General features: G+C 42.2%; 1 protein-coding gene across 5 annotated transcripts in view; it reads left to right on the top strand.

Annotated features, from left to right (window-relative positions):
• The window catches only part of LOC111250345 (uncharacterized), an 84,275-nt gene that overhangs the window by 41,997 nt on the left and 21,854 nt on the right, over window positions 1-20,424 (top strand). For all 5 annotated transcript variants that reach the window (XM_086988272.1, XM_086988273.1, XM_086988271.1 and 2 more), the window contains exon 3: window positions 16,700-16,901. In XM_086988272.1, coding sequence (XP_086844398.1) covers window positions 16,700-16,901 — 202 coding nt within the window. The remainder of the gene's footprint in view (window positions 1-16,699; window positions 16,902-20,424) is intronic.

Below are 20,424 nucleotides of genomic sequence, written 5' to 3'. Positions count from 1 at the left end.
AGCTTACTCCCGATTTAAAACGACTGCCAGATGTATCAGCATCACCGCTATAGCTACAGAAAGAAGGATGCCATGTGGTGAACTTTCGTCTGAGAGGCCGAAAGCCAAATTATGTAGTAATTAGAACTTGAACAGTAAACGCAACTCTGAGAAAGTTAAATAGGAATGGTTGACTGTAAACATGCAAGTGAACAGCTGTGTCTTTGAAATTAACGAAGCACTTATTATTTCGACATAAACACACAATGGAGAAAAAAAGATAATCTACTGGTTTTAACCAGAAAGGTAGGCAAGTAACGCTTTTAAGGAAGCAGACCTCAAAAAGGTTTCTTTACGAGAAACCTAGAATGCTTGCATGCATATACCAAGAGTGAAGTATTCTCGTGTGCATACGAAAATACAATACACGGACCATTTAAGAGGGAATTTATGGGAAGTAGTGTGCTGTAAATTCTTGCCAGTATGAGTTCCACGCAAGGCTATAATAGGGCGTTCTCACTATACCCACGGTATAATCGGGAACGGACTCGCATATATATTCGTCCGTCAATAATGTTATTCGGTAAAATTCTGTAGAATTGCTCGTACCCCGTAAAAGTGTACGTGTGTATAAATATAATCGATAAGGACACGTTATTATTACCCGCAGCCATATTATGAAGCTGGAACGACAAAAACAACAACTGAACGCCCCTGCCTTGTTGAATGCGAAACCAGCAATGTACGTTCACGTTGTAGATAGTATATACGTTCGGGAACGGCGTATAAAGGACAGGCGCTCGTAGGACAACAGTTTTTTTTGCATTTGGGGGCCTGCTTTGGGGCGTTGTTCACTGCCGTCGACGCGACATCTAGCTCATCCTACTCCTTACTTTACTCTCCCTCTCCTGTCCTCCGACCTAGCAAAACATTCCAAACCAATCCAAGAAGATGGAATAACGTGGGCACTAAGAGACAGGCGCAGTTGGCCAGAATAACTCTTTGGCATCCTTGAAAGAGGATAGTGAGACCAAATTAAAGGTTGTTGCAAGCAAGGGGCGGTCCGGTTGTGGGGGCCTAAAGGTGAAGGCATTAAGAGGGGACGTTAGACAGCGGAAGTATTTCAGCCAGCCGAATGATGGTATTATCATTTAACTGTATAACGCACCGACGTAGCAGTTGTAACTGCACGAAAAACCCAAATCGAACGGCTGATTTGACTTCGTGCTAGATGACATGAACCGTGCAGATCTCACAAGCAGACGTCAGCTCAAACATTAGTTTGAAGCCTTGTCTTCAGCCACGTGCCCCGGGGCGAAAGCTTTCCAGGCAAACAAAAAATGAGAGTCACAGCCAACGCCAGTCTGATTACCACTGTGCTGATGGCTGATCAAGCACGGGGCCTTCCGTTTGGCCTAATTCCGTTGCTGATACTACAGCAACGCTTAGAATGGTCAGGACAGGCTATGAGAATGGGGTAAACGCAGAGGGGATCGAGTCGAAGGCCGTCTCTGGATACTATACTCAAGGTGATATGGCGTGTGAACTGCGAGATAGAGATGCGGGATTACTTTATCTTCGCTAGGGAAAGCGTTTACTACGTAAAGCGACAAAAGCGAGGTTTTATATAATGACGAGCGAAAGCTGCAGCGAAGAAAGATATTGCGTGTTAGTTTCTAAAGTGGTATCGGCGGTTAAATGTGAGTCCGAATAAGGCTACGCAATGAAAGACTAAAAAAAGCTCATACGAACTATATTAGAGAGCGCATGATTGTGGCTGCTTTGTAAACCTAAAATGAGGCAAAAAAAAAGATCTGGATAGTTTTACAAATACACAGTGAGCAATAAGAAATTTTCCCCGTTGAAAAATCTGGTCGTTTTCTGAAGTCGTAATTCGAACGTACGCGTACTTTACTACATTACGGCGTGAATTGAAAAAGAAAAATATAGAAAAAAAAACACCACCGGACACAGCAGCTAAACCTGAACGAAATTCGGTATGATAGGTCGTATTTGCGTTTGACTATAGCAGCTAACGGACGGATTTCTATTGCCACATTCTAGAAGATGAGATACGTCATTTGATTGTATGTATCACAATGAAAATTATGATAAAATATATCTTTGCAGTTCCATCATGTTTCGTAAATTGTAGCTCGATACTATATCGAGTTTAAACAGAAAAGGGGAAGTAAGTTGGAAGCGGGGTATGATAGCACGCGGTAGAAGACTGTATCATGACGGTACGCCGTGAGCATCTCCTACTAGTGATCCCGGTCAAGTAAAACTATTGCTTTCGTTAAGTATTCATCCAAATATTATTCATATCAGTTCTGTTGGAAGGAAGTCAGCAATTTACCTAACAAACTGTTGCAGAATTAAGTCTCCACGATGCTTTATACTATATCGCATACATTAGGTGGTTTATGGCGGATGTGCGACCTGCTCATTTTGATATTTGTCAAAGGTTTAGCCTAAACGACTGTCTTCCGCTCGTACACTTTCCGCTTTCTGAACGCCCCCTAATCGTTTTGAGCCCTATTGTCATATTTATGGCAGCTTCTTTAGATGATCGTAACAAAATAGAAATTTTGACATCTGGAGCTGGATTCGAAGAAATCCGTTTTCGCAGGTCCGTTCGTTTCGGGTCTCGTTTTCACTGTCGTAGTAACGGCGGTGCGCACAATGTATTTGAACCGCCCAATCGAGGCAGAAAGAGAGATTCGAGGCAATAAAAACAGTCACCGTCGCAGTAACCACAGGAAAAGCCGCATTGTACGAGAGACCTTGCGCGCCTTTTCCACTTGTGTACTTGTCAGCGTACTAACGTCGCATCCGCCTATCCGAGGCTATACTCTTTTGGCATCCAGATATCGGAAGGTGCTCTTTTATTTCAAATCTCGTCCCTGACAAAACCTTTTCTGCTCGGTCTTGCGCTTCTGGGGTCGTTCATAGCGCCCAGGACCGAACGGGTTTTATCGGATCTAGAGCGGGAACAAGTATTAGTAAGGGCTACGCATTTTTAAAGGGTATAGGGCTTTCTGGCTATCGATCATTCTGCTGTTCACTAACTGATACGGTTTACGCGCACAACTGTGTGTCGACCATATTCCAGCAATCTCCCTTCGCTATTGCGGCTGCAGCAGACGGGGCGGCCGATTTGAACCGTTGGCAAATCAGAGCGGAAAAAATAGCAAGAGCGTTGCGTTGCTTTACCCATGATATAAACGAAAGATACGGTTCACGAAATTGAGTTGATTAGATTACTAGATCACGTATGCACCTGCGGTCTGAACCGGTTTCCAATTCAGGACACAAGGCACGCCACTTATGGTGATTACAATTATAACTGATTAGTAATGTAAACGAGTTAAAAGTAAACATGTTTGCTAAAAAAACACTAAGACACCTTTTGAATGTAACGTTCCAAATCCAAGGAATAATACTACATGAAAGGTGGTCGATACGTCTGCGGCAGTCATTCTCGAAGTACTTCTTCCGTTATTGATGTGTCTAGTTCAATATATGTCTGGAAAAGAGCCGAATGAGGCTACACGCTATTGAAAATTTCCCTAACATTGGATAAGCTACTTCTATGGAAACCCGCTCATTATATCTATTAAATGGATGGTGAAAGCTAGAGGATAGTAAGTATACATGTGTACCTGTCGAAAAATACCAGGCTTTTTATTTTACTACATTTAAGCTTATAAAAGACCGTTATCTATAATCTAGCTGAGAAAGGAGTCTCTTTTCATTATAATTATTTTATCGGACAAATGTCTGCAAGGCAAGAGACAAAACGCCGGGACATTTATCAATAAAGTATTGTTAACTTCTAATTCACAGACCGACTGTGCGGCCATTCTATCGCGTATCCTATTCTAATTCATTAACATAAACATCAAAATTAGTTGGCAAGCATCTTGATTCTTGTCAAACAACTTCCAACCTTAACCTCACTGACAGGTGAATCTTCGGATGACAGCCGCAGCCATTTTTGTTTTCATCCTGAGACTGTTATGGAGTATAGGATGACTGGAACCTGGAAAATGTTACCTTGGAAAATGTAATCTAATCGAAAAATGTTTTTCTATCACTTCTCAGCATTCGACTTGTTTCTTTAGGCTTTTCCTTCTTTCATATACACTGTTGCCGTTTGATCGGCTGCGGACAATTGCTGTTGTTTATGCCTCTACTTTTACGCAACTTCTACGTAGTTCTCGGTATTGGTTTCGTGCCAAATCATAGTTCCTCCTTACGCGCTATTCATCCATAGCCTCGTCGCTACGGTCACAGTTAGCAGTGCACTGATGTGTAACGAATGGGCACTGGACCTCGGTTTCTCACAAGGCAGACTGGGGAAAATCCAGGCCTGCTCATTCTTCTCTGTTTTCGATCAGATGGCCTTGAAAGCGAATCTGAAGTCGTCGAATCAAATCAGACCGACTTGGGGTTGGATCACACGGCAACACGAAGCAGCTGTTGGTTCTCTCATACATCGACATCATTAAAGGTTCGTTACATTCTGGCATCGGAAATAGCTCCGACGTTTGCTGCTAGCAGAGCTAAATACGACACAGATCTTACAGTTACTTCGATCGCTGCTAGCGTCGGTGTCGATTCCAGTTGTTTGTCAAAATGCGTGGCGATATCGGAAGCCTGTAGATGTCGAAGGCGGAGAAGGATAAGAAAACCTCATTGAACAAAGACAGAAACAAGCAGGTGTAAAATCACTTAAACCTAGATTCTGCTTGCTCTATGAGTTACAAGTTAGGCAGCTGGGTAGAATAAACTTTGCAACTTCGTCCGTAAGTCATGTCTGCTTGTGTAATCTTTCTTCGTTCAGCATTGTGATATTATAGAGCTCTAGGTCCACAACCTTACTTCATAGTTTCGAAAATTTCGAGACTGATCCGGCTAAGCGCTTGTAATTCACCGGTTGACAAACGAGACCTCAGGCCGGTAACTCGATAGCTATCAAAATCCCAGGCTAATCAACTCTATAGATAACAATCCTACATAACAAACCTACATCCACAACAACGGTGTACATCTGTCAGGACTTAGTTCGATATTTTTCCTTCATATTGGTATAATAAAATTGTGGCATGACCGCCACAAAGCGTCTGCACTAAATCACACACAGTGAGGCGCAATGACAAGGAAAAATTAGGAGAATCGCACATGTAACGTCGTACGACTGGCGTACCCACTACTATTAGGACTGCTTCAACTCAACCGAAAGTCTTGCGTGTCGCATAAATAAACATAATTGGTTTAAACATTTAAAAAATAATTGTTTATGGCAACACATTATGATATGGTTACCTTTTCTATACTCAAAAACCTTGGCCAATTATCGTTTCCGTTTTCCTCCTGCCTAGTGCCTGGTTACAGGACGGTACGTACCGTTACGTGTTGCCGTTGTTTTGATCACTTTTCGACAAATTATCGACAACCTCTGTTCAATAATCAATGTCAAACTAGGAGCTTGATCCCCATATGCGTTTCTATATATATGTGAACTTGATCTTGTTCAAGATCGAGCTTACGCTTGTGCACGCTAGAGATAACGTTGGTCTTTTCGTAAATATCAGTCACCGTTATTTAAGTACCTGTTATGCGCTAATCTTGAGTTAGAGACGGGAAAGAGTGGACATCGTCTGCTAGTGGTGCTCTAATTGAAAGATTGCTCGAAATTTCCTCCGAAGAACAAAAAATATCGAAGGAACCGATCACCCGAAGGCGTCTGGGCGATCGGTTCTCCTGGCAAATACAGAACGAATGCGAAAACTCATGAGAAGGTGCACAGCTTATGGAAAGCAGGTCCAAGTTGGATCTCACTTGAGTACACTTAGCCTAGTTAGTAGTTACTACTAATGTGCTAAGTTTCATTTGAGTCTTTCAGAGAAAAAAAGGTCCCCACTAATTTTAGGCTCCCATGCTTGCCGTGAAAACTCGCTTCATGCAGTTCATGACAGTTGTAAATGTGAAAGTTGAAATTAGCACGTGGCGTCTGAAACTGTTTGCCAGGGTTTAGATGATTAACGGTTTCGCGTAATTGTTAGGAGAAAAAGGGCCCTCCCGTCTATCTGCTATTGTACCCTCTTTGCGCGAGCGGAAGGGCAAAGCGATAGCGTATTTACTACAATTTGCCCCAACCTGATCAAGTCAGAAGGCTGTAATAGCCAGAAATCAATTAACGAGGGTTGTTATTACGGGTTCTTGCCGGTCATGTGTGTAACTGCGGAACTGTATAAAAAAAAATGGGGCTATATTAAACAAGAACATCACAAACTGAACTGTATCTTTTTACGTGGGCATAGTTAAAGAAGTTATCGTTAGCTCTTGTGGGTTTTTGACAGGTCATAACAACGTATCTAAACATAAGGTATTGTAGAACGAAAACAAGCGTAAGTACCCATAAGGCGAATAAAATGGCGTATGCTATATACAACGCAAACATTAATTAACAACATGAATGGGATTAGCAGAAACTATAAACTCCATGAGCAATAATTTGCCCAGTAATGTTTTTTTAGATTTACACGAGAGATAGTGAATTTAACGACCTGGGTTATAAAAACTCCCGGACCACTTTGACAATTTTCGCCTATCTGCTACAAAGCTGCACCCAAACTGTCAATTTGACAGGATTATTATAATTATAAATAATATCGCTTTTTTTGTTATTGTAAAGCTCAGGAAAAATCTGAAATGAAAAATACTTGAGACAGAAAAGTCAAAGAAAAACGAGGGCAGAGCTGAACCTAATTGTTACGATAAGGCCTTAAATAGTAGTAGTTGTACCTTAACCGATTCCTTCTCACCAAAGTTACACGTTCTGTGTATTGTTCCTTATCAATGTAGTCCGTCGTATTTCTGTTTTGTATTGTCGAACCGTCAAGGTAGTAGTATCCCCTGTGAACTGTGCGTCCCAGTTACATATATCGAACTTCATCCGATACTAATAGGGGAATTTTTTGTAGAATTCGTATTGTCTTTAAGGATTTGGTCATCTACCTATTTGCTTTGCAACATATGTATCTATCTCGGAGTGTATTTTACGTTTCGATGCCGAAGTGAGATAAACTTGGGTTTTCACGGTTCGACCAGTGAGCTGTCAGTAACTGGTTTAATATAGCCCGTATCAAGTGTGAAAAACTTACCATGTGATAGAAAAAACACGACAGTCAACATGTAATACGGAGATACATAAGGAACCTTGGCGGCGATGCTACGTCCTTCGCACCATCGTTATATCTGCGCATTTATCAAGCTATTACAAATAGATCATCGATTCTTATAAACGAAATGCATTAGAATATATGTATACAAACAATTCTGCGTGAATGGAGAATCTATTCAATATATGAGATAGAGAAGCTAAATTGATCTATATATGAGGTACAATAATATGATGTACCATGCGGTGCGAGTCCGCAGTACGTCGCGGAGCAAGTATGCACGATGCAGTACATACACATCGATAAAACAATACAAAACTTGCTGTACTTTTTCGCCCACTAAAGTTAAATGAACTCTCGATGAGTAGCCGGCACGAGTAACTCAAGCCGTGTATGCCGATACAAATCGCAGCCGAGCAGAAGAAGGGTTATTGTGATTCGTTCTCCCTTTCCATACCAATGTCTGAAGTTCAATGGTATAAGTTAGGGGGTATAAACTAGCATTGACTAGTGAAAGACCTCTAGCGATCGGCTAAAAGGTCAGTAAAAATGACTAACTACGAAGCTTTGTGTGTCGTGCTTGATGAACCAATATCCCGATGTTAATACGAACGGTTCATTAAAAACCTACTTTTTTTGTCATTATGGCAGAGGAGCCGAAGACCTGTTTACTAGAGAGAGTAGGCACTACAAAAGTTCAATGAAAACTAAATTTAAAAAGGGCGCAATGGTGGAAGCCACCGGTCGACCCCCCCCCCCCCAAAAAAAAACTTCTGTTTACTGCATTCAGCGATTCACTATAACTACGCAGTGAGTGGTTAGAACACTTAAGTTAGGCTGCCACGGTTGTTGGTGGTCGAGAATTAGGTGGCTAAAGGATGATGCATGGGTGTGGATAGGTTGTTCTTGAACGGGAGGCAGATCAGAGGGTGGAATGGAGAGGAAAGCAGCCCCGGCAGTGTTGGCATCGAACGGAAGGAAACACTCTTGCCGCTAGCGTTACAGGCATTTCCGGTGATTCCTAATAGCGGCCTGAAGTGGAGTAAAAGAAGGAAGGACCCTGCGTCTATTTGTATTTGCCTTTTCTATTGTCATAACGCCACGAAAATAAAAATCAAACAAAAGAGATAAGTTGATGAATATTGAATAGCGAAACGTTTTAGCGGAGTAATGTGGCCCGCGTTATGCCTTCAATCTATGTCGGCGATTCTACGACGCTATGGTTGCAACATCTAGCATGAACACCCTTTGATTTTTGTTGTTGAAACTGTAATTAGCCCAGCGTTCGACCGACTCGAATAGTTTAAGTTACTAATTTATCAGCAGCGTATTGGCAGTTTTAGATTTTCAGCAGAATTAGCGACCTCAAACCGAAACAGGTGACCGACTGATGGTCGAGCGAGTTACAGGCAACGAGGCATACATAAGCCAATGACGCCTGCCCCAGGGCGACTGCCAACCACTAGGAGACCTTAACCGCGTTCTATGCTTCAAGTGATTCAAACCTATTTGGGTCCTGGAGGTAACTGCCTCCCTCTGAAGCTCAGAACTATATGCACTTCCCCAATGTTCTTGTACGCCTCTACCACAAACTCTCCCTAGGTGCGGAAAAGCTTTCAGTAGTGGCCGACGTTCCCACAAGCTTAATGAACTCTCATCCGTACTCCTGGTTGCTGGCCTGTTTCTCTGTTTATTCGGCCTGGACTTTTTACGGCTTAGAGTTGGCCAGACAGCGGCTGCTGAACAAAGCTAAGGCTAGAAGTGGGATAGTCTGGGCAATGGAAGAGGAGGCAGCTTTGGCCTAACCTATTGGTCTCCAGTCATGCGTGCTTTGCTGCTGACTTTATTAGAATTATTAGTTGTGGCTGGTACATTAACCGCTGCCATATCGACTATAGGCAACTGCTCTCGTTACCATTACTATTGCTCGTAGTAAATATAGTAATGCAAACATGTGGTAGGACGATACGCGTGCTTCGGCTTATGCTGCTTCTACTTCGCTACTCGTCCACGAGACTAGATGCAAGTGTATTTCAGAGAAGCAGAAAACTCGTGAGATCAAATGCGGGTGGGGGGTTCGGCGGTCCGAGGGGCGGTGAGAAAACCATCAAAAGCTAGACACCTGTTTGCATTGAAGGCGGCATTACAGGCCAAAGTCAGTAGTCTTCCGGATCCTCGATTGCTCGAATATGCGCAATGCAAGGCCTGTTACGTGTATCGGAAGCCAGAGTATCCATAGCATGAAATGATTTCGTTGGTGGCAATCTCTTCGTTGAAATTTACAACAGTATAAAAGTAAAATCAAACGTCAGGAAAACACGGTGTTAGTTCATTTAAACCTAAATATCGTTGTATCTCTACAGCAGATGATTGTCTTCTTTGACGTTGTTTTTCCTATTTAGCTATATACTATACTATGATAAGATAACCATGAAACTATCATTAAACTTAAATTTAAAAATACATGCATACTTCGCTAGCTCGCAAGCGTATCACGTTGACTGCGCACGACCACGAGAACACTAATTTCGTTGAAACTGACCAAGTGGCTTCGTACCCTAATGCCTATTTTAATTAAAGATCGTTCTGTATACTAGCTACCAAGTGGTTTACTTTACTTTTATCATATAGTATGCATAAAAAATGGCCGATAATGACGACCATAAATAAAACACACACGCGTTATGATTGAGTTGCTCGCTGCCACTGTTCACCTCTAATCGTACGGAGAATATGATTATCACTTTATCTTGTACGAAGGCGGTGTTTTCAGCCGCGTACTCCTGAAGCCGGCCAAACAGAATGATGAACGAGAAAACGAATCCAGCTTGCATACCTTGTTTTTCTATTTCTTCCTCGAGAGAAGATGACTGTCGTAATAGTAGACGATATCGTCTCTCATTCACCCCCCTAATTCGGAAGTTGGCTGAACGCCAATAGGTGTTTCCGTTATATTTATCCCATCCTTTTCCAAAATCCTAAAAACACAAAATTCAGCATTAAGTTAGCGGCCGAACCATGATTCAGCGTGCGTTATCTTCTCTATGTCAAACCTAAATAAAACGAGCCCAGTGGAACGAAATAGTCCGAGTGAGGTAGTAACATCAAAAGGAGGACAGGATGGGAGTCAGAGACGATCACTTGTAGGCGCGGTTGCGGTGGTGCTACTGCTTTTAGCATACACATAGATTAGATGGAATTAAATGTATTAGGTAGAACTCATACTAGGGGTAGGATTCGTGGGCCTGGGTAGCGATGCACAATTGTCAACTAGGGGAATTCGGGGCTTTCCTACCATAAGAACCAGCGGGTATGCTCTGCTCAGTCACACATACAGACAATATAATAGTCGACAGTGTTGGATGCTGCCAGTGTCATTTGTCCATGACCAGAGCTGCGAAACTGTGCCCTTGAAGGAAACGGACGGATGTGGCGAACCGCGAAAAACCACGAGCACGCTGCTCAGAGAAGATGCTCCCTATTGTCGACACCGTCAGCTCTGCTAACGCAGTGGCATAAACTAGGTTCCGGAACAACCAGACCGCAAACAGAATAGAGAAGGGTAGCACCTAGTCAAGACGACGCAGTAACCAGCTATCTTGCATTGACAAGAATTGCTTGCTTCGATTAGATATGGTAAAGTTGGACAAGGTAGGCAAGGCCCTCTGCTGAACCATACGGTTTCACGACGAAAAGAAGGTACGTGGAAATAGTTAAGTGGCTCTATGGGCAGCGGTTGACCCAGTTCCCGGTAGATGTCCTTGCAATCAACAACAACAAAGCCAAAAAATACCGAAGCCACAAAGAACTGGAATGACCATAAAATTAGCGTATGAAGAAAAAGCCAACACCGCTCGGCCCACAAATCTCAGTAGCCATAGATGAGCAGGAAAAGCAGACCGGTGCTGAGCATTAGGATATTTTCGTGTAGAATAGAAGTCGAAGTCAACATTTCATCATTTCGCTTCTACGAACAACTCAGTTGGACCAGTTATGCTATTGCTATTGCAGAGCGTCGTCGTTTAAGCATGACGAGAGTGACTGTGCTACGATGTTGAAATACGGGCAGGGTGACAACGGTAACCGTAATGGTCCACAGCAGAAATGTCGGTTATCTGAAGGGGTATCGAGGAACGAAGGCAAGAGATAAAATTAAGAAAGCAAAAATAATCGAATGCCTATTTTCGGCTGGAACAGACCGACGGTATGTAAAAGGCTTGTTTTATCTGTCGCCTATTAGAGCAAAGTTTCTCTGTCGCTGCATTGTTATCATAAAAAAAGTAAATTAGCCAAGCAGCCTCATTTGCTTATTACGGTACTCTGGTCTACCGCTATAAGCTGGACATATGGATATATAGTAAATATGACAACAGCAAATATGTTTCCGTGAGTAGAGCATGTCATAGAGGTACGAAGCGGGACGAATCAACGTTCAGGTATTGCGGAAGCTGCTGGGGTTATTTGGCTGGGGTGAAATCGAATGCTATGTATTAACGTCGAGATGAAAAGAAGTGATTACTATAATGGCTGACTACCTTTCTCGCCAATAGGCTATCGAATTTATTGCTCAAAATGGTACGGAGACAAGCCAAAAATAGTCTTTTGAAAATTACGCCACTTCATACGCTTAGTCTTTTGGGGAAGGAATCGCATCTCTTTATTTCAGATAAAACAATAGTATATCGCATCATAAAAATATCTTCATATTTTATATATTTTTACCTACACATCATATTGCATCATGTATGCTGTTTTTCTGCCACGACGATGCGATCTTCACTACGGGCATTTAAGCACCGCTCTTAGAAGATGATGCTATCCCGTTCTCATTCTTTCAACTGGGGACCAGAAGCAACTATGTAAATTTGAAGAATCTGAAGAACGCCGACATCTCTTAAACTACACAATCACACTCGCGCATCAATTCAGCGTGACAAGGAAATTCCTTGCGTTTCGCTTATTATTGTTGTTAATATTTTTCTTCTTAACCATAAACGTTTTGATTGCTAGGCCCGGTTTACTGTAACTCTGTAGTCGCAATCTGTTGTGTCGTGTATTGCTCCGTTGACTCCGGCATTGTCTACCCCTTCATCGTTTTTTTGATCTAACGCCTCACGCACGTCAACAAATGAAGCGGCCAGCGATCACGTTGCTTCCTTGCCCCATAGGCTTTCTGTGGGCCCACAGGTCCAGCCGGGGGGTCACTCTAAGTAGAGGCAACAGTTCCGTACTCGGGGAACTTCCATTTCCCACAAACGGCTTTGACTAACGGCAACCCACATCCAATATACAGTTACGACTATTCCTCATGCTACAGCCGACGATAGTGTTTGACTCGTAAGGCGCTAGCATAAACAGAACGCGACCAATGGTAGACAAATGGGTCAGACGAGTTCGACTCTGTTTGGTTCTGTGAAGGACTACACCGTCGCTGATACTGACCATGGTGCTGACGCTATTGCCGCTTGAGCGAAGAGTGCGCGCATCGCAACAACGAGTGACGGTGATTGAAGCTCCCGTCTTTCTCACGATGTTTGATTTTCTTTTCCCATCAACAAAAAAAGTAGAACTCACTCTCGTCCTTTTGCTTACTGTAATATCAAAGACTGGGGAGGACTCTGTGTGAAAGTGTTTTAGCGGATCGTATTGTATTCTGGAGGTCGGGCACCATTGAGGAAGTCAGAACACAGTTCCGATCTGTGATTCCGACGCCCGATAATAGCGAGATTAGCAAAAATGCTAGTAGCAGCTGCATCGACTGGTACAACATTTCTCCTCGAGAGCAATATCAGTTAGACAGACGAATTAAAAACGTTTTCAGGCCAAAAAACAATAACAATAGCAGAAGCAATAGCATTTTAGCAGCAGGATTCGCGGGTTACGAATAAACAACATTAAGTATACAATAGTCAGGCCTAATTAAAACGGACCAACGATGGAAAGAGTCTTTCATCACAAAACTTTTTTCGCACTAAGATTCAAAGGCGCTTTCTTCTGCTTTCCAGGTCTTGCAGCATCACATCATCTGCTTCTAGCTGTCATTCACCGTTTGGTATCCGTGTATGATGTAATGATGTAGGAATAAAGATGGGAAGACTTTGGTTAAGAAGCCAACCAAACTACGTTTTCCCCCCAAATTGCATCCTACACTTAAGGAGCGCTGGTTGTGTTGGCACATAAAAATGCACCACGAATCCTGTCGTTTTGCGAGATAAGTGAAAACAGGCCAAGAGAAGGCGTAAAGACGTTGTCGGTTTTGTGTTCGGCCGTTATCAATCAGGCCATAGTTCGAGTATTTATTATACAGGTAAAACACACGCAAATACGTGTGTGTACAAAAAAATAATCACTGTGAGGCTTGAGAAGCATAGATATTGCATGTACAAAACGTAACCCACTTACACATTTAACATGTCGCAGTGTGGGTAACACATACTTCTTTTACGTTGACGTGCTGCAGTCACCTTTCCATTACGCTTTCTCCTCTGCAGCACCGTTATCATTATACTATAGCATAATAGTTCATGTAGCTTATAGCTGTGGTAAAGTCTCCGCTGCTACGGAATACCTTTGATGCGGTTCGATGTATGGGCGCTTGTCGCGATACGCTTTTCCGCGATCTGCTCCCGACGTAACTACTATGTACCCACTGGCAACAAGGCGAAAAGCAAGAGGAAAGCTGTTTGTCCTGCTGCGATTACTAAATGGGATTCATAAGGTTCGAAGAAGTCAAGAGTAGGCCCCGTACGAAGCCCAAAACACGACCCGTTGAAGGACGCCACAGTAAATGGCAGCGATTAACTTTTTGGCTGCTGCTGGTGCTGGTTTCTTCCAGTGCTTTTGTGAATGATGCGATGTTAATCTTCCGGAGGCTCTCTGTCTGCCAGTCGGTTGGTCTGTCCGTCCTATGTTGAGATAACCGTATGCCCGGCACGTCGTCCCCGCTCGACGATTCACTGAAAGGTTATTCGGCCGATAGCTATAAGGTAGTAAGGAATACCCGCTTGCTCGTCTTGCATCGCATTGGAACGGCACGCTTGTACAGGACAACAGTTCGCAGCTTGTTATACGACTGCTGCAGTAATACTATCTCAATTGATTCATAAATGTCTACTAGAAGGCCAAGCAAGGCAAATGGTTGTGCGAGGCACTTCGGTAGAGGCCCAAATGCACCTGTGAGACGTGTTCTCGTAGCCCAGTTCTGGTTTTAAAGGCCAAACTGGACCTGTCTTGCAGAAACTCCTCGCGTTGTGATGTGGGCGGATCAACTCGTCGGAAAAATAGATAACCGGTAAACAGCATGTGAATGTAGCATTTGTTCTTGTGTGAAATGGTCGTGTTAATGGGGCGCGTACATTTGTATTGCAATAGTTCGTGTATTTATCCTATCGGCACGTAAACAGGCACATACCTTCTACGAAATGGGTTGATTCTGAGACGTTCTTTAGTAACGGCACCGACACACAGCAGTACGATCGTTTCGACAAAATTTGTTGACCTTTGTACTTCGCTATTGACAAATTGATGTTTTAGACATTAGTCTACGAAACATTCACTAAAAACGTGTATTATCTTCCTTAGGGTCGTCATTCTACCAATGTTTCGCACCAGCTTCGTTGTAGGTTTTGTTCCGTTAATACCAGTAGTGAACCATAGCTAAGAGACTCAGATATTGCTTTGAACGGTCTCTGTTTATACCCACTGCTATCCAAATCTGTGCACATTTCTTACTAATCTAAGCTTTCACCATTTCTGCCAGGCTAGATCAGGCCAGCGTACGTTATTCGGTCTACATGGGCAAGTCTGTTCGTGACAAGCACGACGAAAACGCAAGAGAACCCGCTAAAGGCAAACTATTGTACGCCTCCGCAAGATTGCCTCCTATCTGACGATACGGTGATAAGTAAGAAAGGAGAATTGCTATGCGGATGGAGAAGAATTGAAGTCACCAAGATGAGTGACTAACGGCGTGTATGGACTCTTCTTAGCGTCAACAGAGTCGCTGTCGTTATCGTCCATTTTTAGTTGTTTCGCCCTTTGTAACATTTGTTATTATAGCCCACCTTTATTACCGCAGTCTCCTGAGCCAATTTTTTTTTGTCGAAAATATGAAACAAATTATCACTGAAAGTATTTCCAATTACACTGCGATCTCATACAGGCATACGACATGCTGCCCACGACGCCCTGTGGGTACACTATTTAGGAAGAATATAGAATTTAAAATTTACAGCTTTCATGGTAGGAAACCTCGCGATATCGCCGCATCCACGAATGTAGATCGAAGTGATATCCTGAACATTTGATTTGCAATTCCTACTATGTAATGTCTCAGTTATTTTTTTTACATAAATTTTTGAGATTTTGTTTTCTCCAACGAGTGTTCTCGATAGTTGGCTGATCGTTGCAAGGAGGACAGCCAAGATCCGATGGCGTATTTTACAACCATCACTGTAATAGAGACATGTAGAGCGGCAATGGTAAAATACAACATTGCGACAATTGGCACACGTGTGAATGTATTGCGTGATAAATAAGCACTGATACAAAATAGTCGTAGGAGAGATAACAACGGTGAACTGGACTCTTCTTCTCTTGGAAAGCAACTCCGATTATTCGGGCAGATATAAATGGCAGATGGCCTCTCCATGTTGTATTTGCAGCGGCTTAAAGCCATTTCCGTAACTGACATAGAGTCACGTGAAGGGAAAAACGGACTTCAACTTCACGGTGAGGTTACGGATCGAAGGGAACACGGCCCATACATTTAGCCAGATAAAGTCAGCGCGTATAGTTGTTACAATAGAAGAAAAGGCGCAGAAGTCGCAAGAAATTGAGGTAAATGAGGAATGGATGCGCAAGAAGTGGAAGAGTTCTACCAAGTAAACAAGATTAAATATGCCTATTGCGGTTCATACCCTGGTAAAGTAAATTAACGTATGCATGCGTGCATGTGTGTGCGTGTAACTAAATATAGTGGAACGACTCTGTCTTATTGACGTTATAGACACTTTGCTACTTCCCACCTTCCCATTACTTATAGGCGAGAAATATATATACTCGGACATAAATTCAACGGGACTATATAAATCAGTCAGTGCTGGATATGACTCAACTTCACATGTTCATTTTCATTTGCAGAGCACTAATTTAATTGCAAAAGATGCTTCCACCTTCGAGGATATGATACTTTAGGAATATATTTATTTTGAAGGCTATGCTGCCCGTTTCACAACGCAGAGCAGCAACTGTGTAAGTAAATTTCTAGAATATAGCCGGGCATATTGTCGTGTTACATAGATTCGACGAGGTTACCGGGTTAGACTGTGACGCAGCTGTGAACATTGCATCTTTTACCGTAAACAACAAAATATCCTTTGATACGATATAAAGACAAGGCCAAATAGAGTAAGGTTCTAGGTAGTCTTGAGTGCCTGTTGCTACTATTTGGAAAAGACTAATCGTATTGATGGCCTCTATGTTTGCCGCCAACATATGTGGTATTTACTCTGTTCTGTTTGCTGTTGCAGGACCAGGAGATCCTGAGTGCATGGCTACGCAGCATTCAGTCCGAGGAGTGTTTAGGCCTGTTCGTGGCCGCCGGATATGATATGCCGACCATTTCGAGAATGACACCGGAGGATCTGACCGCTATCGGGGTCACGAAACCCGCCCATCGGCGGAGGCTTTTCGCCGAGATTTCGAAACTCAACATCTCCGATGGCATTCCCGGTGCGTGAACTAACGGCCAACACGTGCCGTTCTTCCATCCTTACGAATACAATATTAGCACTGCACCGATACTAGGCACTCTTCTGTACGATGAGCGCATATTATTGACCTCACACACAGAAAATCCAATGCAGCAAACCCCTGAGCGGCCATTGGATTCCATACACTACCCGTAGCAGTATGCTAGCACAATGCGGTTTCTCCACCCGTGTTTTCTATGAAAGGATGTGTTTTCCATGAACATATACAATCCATTCTTCGTATCATCGATAGACCTCCAGCCCCTTCGCCTTCAACAACAGTACACTAGTGAGAATGTTTTTATTTTTTCGTCCTGTCAGAGCAGTATTTGATTCTGAATCGGCAGGGGAAAAGTGGAGGATATACGATAGAATCTGTTCGTAATGCGGCATTGAACGCATCTAGCCATATGACCATCTGATATATACACAAATCGTATTGGGTCTCTCGGCAAACTTATGCTGCCATCGATAGTTGTCTGTAAAAACATTCATTCTTTGAATATTTAGAAAACTACACCATAAATGATCACCGAGAATCCTATACAATTGTTTATTTGATTGTGGGACCGGCTGTATGCGAACCCTTACCCTACCTGTATTGAATAAATCATATGTGTAATGTACAAATATATTTGTTTGTACAAGGTCAGGTCATAGCTTAATGAGAGAATTTCCCAGAAAACATGGGATATAATTGTTTTAGAATGAAAAGGTCACCGTCGCCCTTATCCTAGGCATATCTAGGGCACATCTGTGTAGCTGATTTACGCTTAGTTCGCAACAGACAAACTGTATAGTTTCTCGTCATTCTCTGTACAGGTTTTTCTAACAAGCGTAATGCCAGCAATTGCTAGGACATTTTCGTTGTCATTAGAGTGCTATATGATTTGTTGCTTTTTCGGATTTTTTCCAACATGTTATTTTTTTCGGATCGCTGCTTTAGAGACTCTTAGTTTTTCTTGGAGCAGCTGGGCCTTAGTTAACTTCATTGCCTTTTATCTTCCTGATTCCTCGGTCTCATGACACTGCATTCATTAAATCCACTTTGGGAACCATTAAGTGTAGATCACATACGATAGTTCCAGTTTTTACTGGCTGCCTTACAGATATATGAGATAAGTCGCTGATATTAATCGATATCAGCACGAAGCGATGCTATCTACCGCTCATTCAATACTGAATTTCTGATACGTTCTAGGTCTGTCATCAGTCTCGAAGAGACACTGTTGTACAAAGCATTCATCGCTGAATTGCGGCATCTTTAGGACCAAAGCGTCAGCAAGCGCAAATCCATTGCATGGAAACCGACTATAATAGAAATGAACTATTCTGGTGTTTGGCGAATTGAAATTTTACCATGGCCAAGATTCTCAAGTGTTCCTTTAACGACAGGCCGCGGTATCGCTACTTTGGTATTCTTTTAAGGACCTCCGTGCAAATGATCTGGAGGAAGTGGACAGAAAAAAATAATTATACCTATTTTCAATGCTATTCGGAATTGATCAGAGTTCGTCTACGCCTAGTAGAACCCAGATCAGCACGCTCTGCAGACTGCCCATTTGTCTAGAAGATTCAAGTTACGAATTACGAGGTTTTTTCTGCTTTTATCTATCGCAACTTTGGTTGAGTTTATTCGATTGTGAAGAAAAATCGTTTCTTTATCCGAGGAGAAACGCGGGTTTGCGATGGCATAAAACAACATAGCGCTGTTGATCTTCGTTATGTTCAAGCGAGATCTAGGACGAATTGGTGGATAGAAGCGGGAAAAGACAAGATAGTAAAACAATGAAACAACTGGCTGAAACATCGACACGTAATAGAAACTATCATGTTCAAGGACTTCGACAACGAAGCCTTATATCAGAGAGCAAGAAGATGCTCCATGAGATGAACCTACGTCCGGAAAAAGGACTATTGAAACAATAGTTTGGTAACAAAGTCGATATCATTCTCTGGGGGAAAACAGAAGAAAAAAAATAGGGAATGACGAACAAAGTGCTTGAACGGCAATGCAAAAACGCAGCAATGAAGATTACGAAATAAAAGGTCTTCCGCTCACAAACGGACCAGCGAAGACAGGCTGCAAGTGCGGATAGTTGACGCAAAATTGAAGTACATGCCTGGTTTTTGTAGTTAGTTATGGCTAAAACAGTATAGTACGCCGACCGTGAGCGCTGAAAAGAAAAAAAGCAATCATATCTGGAAGAGGCAAAGGCTATTTGGATGGGCATCCATATGGTATGATGACGGCAACCCAAGCAGGTCACTGATAGGTAATAGCAGAGCAAAGCCCCTAAAAGCTTATATTCAAAGAGGCAGCGACTTTAGGTTAAAAAAAAATATGACACAACACTAGAAACACGTTTAGTATGTTGACGTTAGTAAAGAAGACAGGTTCAAATTATTCTGGGGAGAAAACTCTAACGTATTCATCTTCATTGAAGATTTCCGTGTGCTGTTAATCATTATTTAAATATTTCCAACCAACGAGGATATCAGTTAGCAGTGTGCACAACAGTAATAGATGAAAAACGAGCAATTAGTAACTTATATGAGAAATATCTGTCTGAAGATGTTTTTCATCGTAAGTTTTCGATGACCCTTGTAATTCCATGTAGATCAGATAATATATTAAGATATATTAAGTTTCATCCTTTATTTGTAAAACATAATAGAAGGAAACTAATGAAAATAATGACCATCCTTTCAAATCTATGTCAAATATGGTCTTGTCAAAGCAACTGTTATATATCATTCCTAAATGCTCGCTTATTTTTATTTCGTAACGGTCATTCTATTTGTAATTTGAATTTTGCGTTTTCTCGTTGTGCGCTATTATTCTATTGGGAAGGAACTCGGTGTTGTAGGGCATCTTTCCAGAGGGTACTTCGTTTCTATTTGTTTTTCTTTCCTCAAAACGTAACGCCCTCGGCACTACGCGCAAACTTTCTAGAAGACGAGGAGAACTCCTAGGTTCCCGTCCAAACAAAACAGATAATTATTTGGTTATTTTTGCTACGCAATAAAACGACGCGCTATGATAGCTGGAAACCGACAAGGATTATTTAGAGTGAAAAAATATATTTAAAGGGCATCGCTCCCCATCCGCCATACTTTGTCACTCACCTACGGATCGTTTTTCCTGCTCAATTATTGTTGTTTGCGTTATAATTTCTATAACTATTATAATGACCTTATCATTCGAATAATGCAAGTAGATTACTACCCAGAACCTCACTAATAGACGGAAACAACGTCGGCCAGATCAACACAATTTGGTGTAGCACAGAAACACACGGTCCGGTCTGAGATTGAAAAGGTTAATCTTCAATTTTGTCAAATAAAAAGAAAAATATGGTATTCACGGAGTGGGAATCATTGAAATCTATGATATTTGTGGACTCCGAGGGTTCAACCCCCTTACGTACACTTCTTACATCATTACATGAATCTTTCCCTGTACTATATGTGGGCCATTAATGCTTTACCTCATTTATGAG

This window comes from Varroa destructor, unplaced genomic scaffold (assembly GCF_002443255.2).
Source record: "Varroa destructor unplaced genomic scaffold, Vdes_3.0 BEIS01000004.1, whole genome shotgun sequence".
Lineage (NCBI taxonomy): Eukaryota > Metazoa > Arthropoda > Arachnida > Mesostigmata > Varroidae > Varroa > Varroa destructor.
The sequence above is the reverse complement of the archived record's forward strand: the minus strand, read 5'-3'. Positions and strand labels throughout refer to the sequence as shown.